Here is a 9,528-nt window from a genome sequence, read left to right on the forward strand (position 1 = left end):
CCCCCCCCCCCCCCCCCCCCCCCCCAACAAAACACACACACACACACACACACAACAAAAAAGAAAAAAAAGAAGTCATAGCCTGAAGTAATATTTTACAGGGAGGCTTCTCAGGAGTAAGAGAAAGACAGTGTACGACTTCTATTTAGACAGAGGCAGACCAGATTTTTCACCCAGATGGGAAGCAACCTCAAGTTTTTTGTTAGGTCTAGAATATGGAAATGTTCCAGTTAACATAGTAAAACTGTAAAACTACTGAACCGAAAACATTAAAAATGCTAATGAAAAGGAAAAACAAAAATACCTTTAGTACATGGATCATTTTCTACAATTATGATCTCTGAGTCTCTGACAAGGTTTCATGCCCTAAATTAGAGAATATTTATACTATTTCTTATATAGCACAGAAACTTCTATTATAACGTACATTTGTCACACATGTGCATGTATAAGTTTAGATATTTATTCACTTCTTTTACAAATTAAAGAATATAGGTTAGTGGAAAAAGAGTAAAAATGTTGGCTTGTACAAACTATAATAAGTTATTGTCAAAGATCACTTCCACTACACCTCTTCCAAGGTCAGCGCCCTTTTTCTGGGCTGAACTCACGCAGGGGTGTCAATTTTTTTAAATCTGCTTTAAATCGTGGCTGGTGGCAATTGAATGTGGATTGCTAACTTGCTGTAATACCATGTCAAGATCCCTTTCACCAAAATTGTGAAGTTGTGGTGAGCGTTACAATTTTTTCTCTAATAATGTGGTAAACCAGTGTCACAGATTAGATTACAATTAGAATTTAAAAGGATAATGATTCAAATTCCTCACTAACAGCTTGTTTGGGAGTTGGGGCAGGGAGGAGAAGGGAAACAAGCGTCCCCTCCCTCCCTTTCACCCCCCTCACCCTCCCCTCCCACCCACCCCCAACCAAAAAAACAAAACAAAACAAAAACAAAAACAAAACAAAACAAAAAAGAAGAAAAAAGAAAAGTTTGGGGGTGACCAAGCTACATTGATAGGGAGTGAAGAGAGGTGAACTTTTCATTCTAATTCCCCTCCAAAAAAGACTCCCAACGAGGTGGATTTTTTACCTCCCTTCCCACCCTTCATTCTCCTCAATCCAAACAGGGTCCAATAGTTAATATATTTCAATATAAGAAGGATATATTGCAATGAAAATATGATGCAAATAGTAAATGCTAGAACGTCTCCGATTATTATGTGTGAGCTGATAACACCCTTAGAAAACCATCTGTTTGGGTGACTATATGTATACTGCATAGTACACATGAACATTCGTTGTACTGGTCCTACTGGACCTAGCACGAATTTTTGATCCAAGTGCATGTTTTCCTATTCATTGATGTAAATAGTGTTCTTTTTTTTTCATCCAGTGGTGTTAAAGGGTGCGAGAATTGTGGTATCAATTTATATATTTTACCTGACAATTGATGAGGATCAAAGTAATCTACAATTTAGGTCTGATTCATGTTCTGTAACATCTTGTATACGCCTATTCTTTTGTGAATGAAGTTTAAAGCATGTTTGATTATCACAATGACCTGCCAAATGTTCCAAAGCATACTGGCAACCACAAATAAAAATGTGATGAGGGCAACTGCATTCTTACGAAACTTACCTTGCAGCTTTCAAAGAATCATAAATCAATCGGTGCCATGACTTTGAAAACACTTTTCAAGAATGTATAGCTCCCTGGACTTCTATTCTATGACTTCATCAAAAAAACTCAATCCCATTTCCTCCACTTAAGAATCTTTGATTGAATTCAGGGCAAGGGACTCCAAGATTTAAATATGTATTAAGATGCTAGTTGTAATGTATATTTCACCATGGAGAGCATTCTGATGCATGTGGACCTATTGTAAGTTAAGATAACTATTTACCTCATCTAAACATCACATGTATCTATAAATACCACATATAAGGCTCCATTGTAGACATTTGGTCATAATGATATGTGACTGCATGATGCAACACGACATGATCTAGTTCAGATGTATACTGCACTGTGACGGGCATGCAAAGCCATGTGAACCTTTCACAATTTGAGATTACCATTTACCTCAGCTAGACCGTGTACCTTTAAATATAGCCTCTAAGGCTACACTATATATTATAGTTAGATATTTTGCCATAATAATATGTGACCACATGAAGCATCCAGACATTGCCAGGTTAAGGACCACTAACTTGCTCGGTTGCTTTTAATGTCTCTACTGGTGCTGTATAAAAAAAGCTAACCAACAAAATCATTTCTTCTAAATGTAGATGCCAGATTATACAATATTTGTCTGCACAACAAACGCATAATCCAACTTAAATCACATTGTTTGAGATTAAAGAACAAATGAAAATATGTTTCTCCTCAAATCTATCTGTTCTTCCACTAAAATACATAAGCAAAATCATGGACTTATCGGTTAGGAGTTATCAAACTCCAGTGTCACACAACTGGATCAGTTAATATGAAAAAGTTCTCAAAGTAATCAGTAAAACAGGATGAAATTCTAACAAATTGAATCTTCTTACATACTAGTTATAGACATTAAAACACTGGAAATAATCATGTTCCGAAAGCGACTCTTATAAATAATTACCTGCGCCATTTTCCACATATAGTGCCTTTGTCTTTTCTGTGTGTGTGTATAACTTCTCGACATTGAATCCAGTTACCAAAAGAGGTAGATTGTAATGGGTTTTCAGAATTCCGGACCTACATATGAGATGAAATGCTTAAATGAAAGTACGTAAGGCATGATAGCATATTCAAAATACATTATCAGAATAAATCTTAAGCTTACATTGAGACTGGCACATTCAGCAAGATCCAGTTCCAAGTGTTCATTGAAATAGTTACAATCTCTACATAGAAAAACAACAGATTAAAGTACCTCATGAAATAATGGAATGGTACCACCCCCAAAAAAAAGCAACTTAGATTTATCAAAAAAAGAATAGTTTGTCTGATACAAATTTTGTATAAAAAGAAGAGACTAAACAAAGTGAGAACATTTCTAACATCTATATCATCTCATTGTAAATTTCTTTCAAAGATCTACAGCCTAGAATGCACTAATGGCCAAAGTGTTAATTATCAGTTATCGGAAATATATCAGACATCCAAAATTCATATCGGATCCCAATTATTGGGATATATTGGGGATAAGTAGTAAAAATCGAAGTGTCATATCGGATGATGAGCATATATAGTACAATGTCCTAAAATGTAATCTAAGCACATTTAATGATATATAAACATACCAATATGTAAATAACACATGTTTAGGATCACTAACCAATTGTTTTTATTTAGTGGATTGTGGAATAGAATAGGATAGCGCTGTTTTTATTAAATGAATGTGGGTCGGGTATGGAAAAATGAGAGTTTTTGTCTCCAAACCCAAAACAGTTCACTCTGATTGTATATTGTCGAAAATCAGGTGATTTTTAGACCCCGAGAAATCGGCCATTTTATCAGATGCACACCGATCTATCAGCAAAAATCGGCCAAAACAATCATCGCCCAAACCTGATATATCGACGATAAATCGATAAAATCAGCCAATTCTTAAAACACTGTTAATGGCAGATACTTGAGAGTCGATAAAGACAAGTGCAGGACTAAGAACCTTAGTTTTCAAGGTTCAAAAAGCAAAGGCAGCTAAAAAGGGTTAGTACTGCATTCCATATTATGTTGTGACGAGAAATAATGAGTTTGAAGTTGTCACTTGTAAGTGATGCAATGAATTTTAGGGAAAAAAGGAACAGGGATCCTTGACCAATTTTGATTCCTCAAAACAATGTGGTTTGAATATCTTGTTTTAATGCAAAACAACATAAAGTGTCTAGAATTGTGCATAATGGGTAAATCATCTAATATGACACTTCCAATGTAATGTTGTTTTTTTCCATTGTATATTAGAAAACTTTTCAAAACGGATGGCTGAAAAGGAAGTTATGAGAAATAGATATGATATGAGGAAACTGACTTATTGTTTTATATATTTCCTCCAAACAGGAATGAGGGGTGAAGAAACCTAACTAAAGGAACATGAAATGCATGGACCATGAGAAATATCTCATGCATATGAATATGCATGCCCCTAACTTAAACTAGTGACACCATACGATTGAACTTCACAGCAGGCCATGGCATGCAGTTTACTTTCTTTGATATAAATCTATGCTTATATTCTTTGCATTGACAAACATAAAAGTAGTGAGAACTAAAAACACGACATATTAGACGGACATACTCTGAAATCGGTCCAGTCCACAGAGGAACTTCTGCTTGAAAAGCTGTGCCAATTCGAACATCAGACTTATACGGTTCATTGTCTCTCAACATCCATGATATAAGGCCTCCTGACTCCCTATATATGTGCTCAGACAAAATGTTAGCTGACTTTCCAGAACTCTTCTCCAACAAGCCCTTGGGTCTTTCTCTGAAACAAGGTTGACAATACCAATAATCGACTGGAAGCTTTTTTAGTTTTGGCTGACAGCAAGAGACATGAAAGGCATCTTCACAGTGGTCGCAAATTAGCATTTTCAGTGGATTTTCTGGCAGACCACAAATTTTGCAAGGTTGAGAAATGTTATCATCATTGACACCCTGGACTTCAGAAGAAGCACAAGTGTGGGTGGTGTTCATCCCTACAAGAAGCCCATGCTCTCTTAGGACAGAGATGCAGTACTCCCTTGCTGAGGTGAATGCCTCAAGTGATTCTTTCACAATGGCATCTGATGAAGAGCACTCCCCACAGTCTACTTCAGTCTTTATGATAGGCGAATGTCGTGCAGTGTTTGATTTTGATGACGAAGAGCTCATGTGTATACCAGATATTTCCGCTGGAAGAGCAACCACAAAAAGTCTGTTGTTTTGCTTTGACTCAAGTAATGCTGAATTCTTTGCCCCAATAATCTGCAAGCCGGTAGTGACATTGGATTTCTGTACATAGTTCTCAGAAATTGATGATTTTCCACAATCTAAAGACTGTCTGAAGGAACCGCATTTAGTGAATACTGGAACTTTGGGAAGAACGTTCTTTTGCACTGTCAACGGATTGCCTGTGGAAACTACACTCGAATTATGACCATTACATCCTTCATCATGATCTATTGCATTTTTTTCTGACAGCAAAGTAACAGTGTTCCTCCTCAGCTGTCTCCGCTTATACACAAAGCCATCCCATTTAGACGCAAAGTTGGTGAACATGTCCTTATCAGACATAATATTGTTCCTCTTCAGCTGCTTCCTTTTATACACAAAGCCATCCCATTTAGATGCAGAGTTTGTCAGCTTATCCTTATCCGGCAAAATAGTGTTACTCCTCAGCCGCGTCCGTTTATACACAAAGCCATCCCTTTTAGATGCAAAGTTGGTGGACATATCCTTATCTGAAATATCAGAACTAGTTCTTGCAATTTCCGCAACTTCAGAGGACGTTATTTTACTTCCTTCTTCCCCATTAGTAGTAGATTTTCCACTGTTGTTCAAAGGGGGTTTATTGCTCGACGACTTCTGCCAAATTTCACCACAAGGTAACTGATCACCCAATAGCTCCATGTTCTGTTGTTATCCAATATCAGATGCAAAAGGCAGTTCAGTGCCTAGAAAATTAGGAAGAGCTCTCTGAATTAACATTATTATCACCTGTTCCTGGTGTTAAGAGAACCCAAGGGATGATAATGCCTCCTCATGCATATTTCAGGGAAGAAAGTCTAAGACGGAATCCATATGAACTGTTTTGGGTTAACTCACTGCCTGCATGAATGGAGTGTGTAGAATAAGGAATGAGCATAGACTCATTAACATTAGGATGCTAGAGATAAAATTAATTTGCAGTCCAACACAATTGGAGCATGCAACATATGGAATGTAAAAGAAGATATCAAGCAGTAAAGATACAAAGCTTTTCCATTTACGACAATCAGTTAGATTAACATAAAATAACAGTCCTGCATTAACTATAGAGGATGCGGGACAAATAATTTTCATCACTTACTTACATAAATGAATCAATGCACCAATCCTACTATACCGTGATGGTGAATTTCTCATGGCATTAGGGGTATGTAAAATGTTGGGATGATGTACATGTCCCAGAATGAAGTCATCATAAACCCAATAACAATAATCGTGAGAGAAGCTAAATTTTCAGCAAATTAAAAAGAAAGCAAACCAAATGAATGCATATAATCTTATATCTCTAACCTTGATTGAAGATTTCCAGGTCCAGGTAACAAAGCACCACAAAGGCAAACCCCTGCATACAGCACACATTGTCCAATAAAGCAATCAGTAGTATGCCTCAATTTACATGTGAAATGAAAACTCAGGGCTAAACGGTAGAATCTTGGCATGTATCAATAGTTATTTGCTGTTAGCAGGCAAAATTGTACTATGGAGATTCAACCTTATAAACAACTATGACCACCAGAATGATGAAAACAATAGAGCTCAATCCCAATTTTGAGGTCAGCTACTTGAATCATGTTCAATTCTACTAAAAGGCATCCCGTTGTCAAATTAGCAACTGTTACTGTATTCTTATACTTCTTCAATCAGGTTTACTTTATCAATCGTAGATTATGCTCCTTGAACTATGATAGGACCATTCCTAGCTAACATGCACATTGATCTCCAGCACACAAGGTCTAAACAGTATTTTTATGCATCAGCTTTATATGAGAACACTCATTTCTTGTGTGATCTTTAGCATGTTGCCGATCATCCATTTCAAAAAAAAAAAAAAATCATCTTTAGCTGAATTAATCTCCTGACATATTTAGTCTTAGTTTCCTGTATAAGGCTATTTATATCCTCAATTTATTTTATGATATCTAAATGGTGGTTTGTTGACTACCATTACTAGCAAGGTTTTAAATGTCGACCGACATGTTCGACATGTCGGTTTGAGGGCTTGAGCGACATGACATGGGTGTTTTCAACTCGTATGTCGGTTTTTAGGGCCAAATCGAAAATATCGGGGTCATATCGGGCATATCGGCTGATTTTTCAGCCTTGAAAAATCGGCCGATATGACCCTTTTTTTTAGATCTGTTTTTTGCTATTGGGTTTGGGTTTAGTGATAAAAACTCAAGCCCGTTTGACCCGTTCTCATGTTTAAAGGTTTCTTATGAACCCGATAGAAAGAAAAGAGAAAAATTAGGGCTACAGCGGACTTTGGAATCGATCACTCCTTTCGTGAACGACGACGCCCTTCCCCCACCTCCATCTCGGACCCCCGTCGTCCATCTCCCGTTGCGCCCAGAAATCCAAACCCCAACCGAACCTGAGGGTGGCAGGGTATCCCGTCGTCAGGATAAAGGGAAGAGGGTGGTCAGTGACTCATCCAAAGGACCCCGAGCAGACAAAGAAGAATAAGAAGAGCTCCGTCATTGCCTCCCCGCGACGTCGGAATCCACCCATCGTCGGCGCTGCCTCTAGAATTTATAAAGTATGATTATATTGAATTTAAGAATGCTTAGATTACATTTAAGATATTATATTATACATATGCGCACCACCCGATATGACAATCCGATATTTAGTCCATGTCCCCCGATATATCCCACATTTCCGCTATCCGACATGGATTTCAACCGTCCGACATGAACCCGACATCCGACATTTAAAACCTTAACTACTAGTTCATTGTTTTTGACAATAATCTACAAGCACACAATTATTATTGATGTCCTCATATTCACAAGGTATCATATCCTAAATTTTCAGGATTTGCCACATTGCAATAGGTGATAAATGTGAAAGAAGCTGGAGATGAAGAAGAAAAGGAAAAGACAATGAGGATAAAGAAGAAATAAATAAATTAGTATTAGCATTATGCCCACAAGCGACAGACACCCTTGCCTCCCCAGCAAGATGCACATTCTATTTTCTGAGAATGAAGGAGAGGCAAATTAAGGTTATATTGAGTTATTGGGAGCATGGGGTGGGGACGTTAGAATTCATAACTGAATCCGACCCAACAGAGCTTTTTATTCTTTTTATTGAAGTAAGTCGGGTTCAATAGGGGTATATACCCAGATATTCCGACCAATCTATAAATATTTCGACCTCTATACAGAAGCATAGTCAGATACATTTAGTAAACTTCTAGATTGTGAGTGTAGGCACTAAAAAAATGACCCTACAGTGAGCCTAGGGATAGTGCATGGTGGTGGAAGATAAAAAGGAGATTGACAATGTTTCTCCATAAAACTTCATTATGTTTCTATTCTTCATCTTTTACTTGTTGTCATACATTTCTATGAGACAGTAAGAATGCATAGGTCGAGTGGTTGGAGTGCCTAAATCAGCTGGTTCACCCCTATGAAAAACACAAGGTAACTGCTCGCTTGGGCAGTTTCATTGTTATTTCATTGGAATTTTAAAATCTACAGTCTGGGAATGTTTGGTTTTTAGTTTCTAATGTTTAGAAATAGCTCTAGTATACACTTACCCAAAAGGCCAATAAACAAATCAATTTCTGCCTAAATTCAAACAGACAGAATGAAAAGTAAGAAAATAAATAAGACTAGGTAAGGAGAGTAAAAGGAACAAAGAGTACCTTGGGTATTTAGCAGCCCATCCTCCAAATTGATCACTAAGGAGACAACTTTTTGGACCTTATTTCATGGGTTCAACATTTCATGGGTTTTTGTGGCATTAATTGAACTTGGAAACAATGGCCTAGCAATCTCGAAGTAGTTTTTTTAAATAAACCTAGAATCCCCATTTTATTATTACTCTTTTTTGTTGATTGCCTCTATTTACCCAAATGCTGTATCTTCTTCCTCCATCAAAAACTAGAATACGTCTAATTCAACTAGAGTTTACTGACACTTTTGGTAAACATGCAACTAAGAAAAAACCCAAGAGTCAACCTTTCTCTCAAAAATTTGATTCTTGTCCTCACCAACAAAAATATCATCTCTCCCAATTATAGTACTCCTAATCTAGGGTTTCAAGAGTTTGTGCACAAACCCAACAATCTAAAAGGTCCCAATAATGAAAATATTGATATTTCCTGATACACGCAATCATCAAATACTGATATAAACATGGATATAAACAATATTTTATGTCATATACTGGAAATATAATGCAAATAATTTGAAGAGAAAAAGAAAGAGGCGAAATTTTACCCATGAGAACAAAGAGGATCACTGCTCCCCCTCTCCCTCTCTCGCTCTCTCAATTTCTTCTCAAGGGCTAGGGCTTGGTTTTTGTTTCTCGTCTCAGTTAAAAAGAGAGAAAAGACAAAGGGGTTTTATATGTCAGTTTTTTTTTTCTTTTTGGCAGGGGATAGTACAAGTGCTTTGAATCAGCCTTTGAAAAAATAAAAAGTTATATACGCATATACAAATAAACAGACAAACAGCAGTAAGTCCCATTAAGAATTTGTTTCACATCCCTAATTTGTTAGATCTTTTAAGAGATAAGATTTTATGGGATATTCATTTTTTTTTCTTCTCCTTATTGTTTTCTTAATTGTAGTTA

At 36.8% G+C, this 9,528-nt stretch overlaps 1 protein-coding gene across 4 annotated transcripts in view; it reads right to left on the reverse strand.

Moving 5' to 3' along the window:
* The window catches only part of LOC109840368, a 23,206-nt gene extending 13,897 nt beyond the window's left edge, over positions 1-9,309 (reverse strand). The window contains exons 1-6 of one of the 4 annotated variants that reach the window (XM_020408992.1): positions 9,174-9,309; positions 6,238-6,289; positions 5,677-5,787; positions 4,277-5,592; positions 2,822-2,882; positions 2,618-2,733 (exon numbers count right to left, since the gene is read on the reverse strand). In XM_020408992.1, the coding sequence (XP_020264581.1) occupies positions 2,618-2,733; positions 2,822-2,882; positions 4,277-5,589 (1,490 nt within the window). In that variant the 5' untranslated portion in view covers positions 5,590-5,592; positions 5,677-5,787; positions 6,238-6,289; positions 9,174-9,309. The remainder of the gene's footprint in view (positions 1-2,617; positions 2,734-2,821; positions 2,883-4,276; positions 5,593-5,676; positions 5,788-6,237; positions 6,290-9,173) is intronic. The other 3 variants (XM_020408991.1, XM_020408990.1, XM_020408993.1) reach the window with 3 other exon arrangements.

This window comes from Asparagus officinalis, chromosome 5, assembly GCF_001876935.1.
Source record: "Asparagus officinalis chromosome 5, Aspof.V1, whole genome shotgun sequence".
Taxonomy (NCBI): domain Eukaryota; kingdom Viridiplantae; phylum Streptophyta; class Magnoliopsida; order Asparagales; family Asparagaceae; genus Asparagus; species Asparagus officinalis.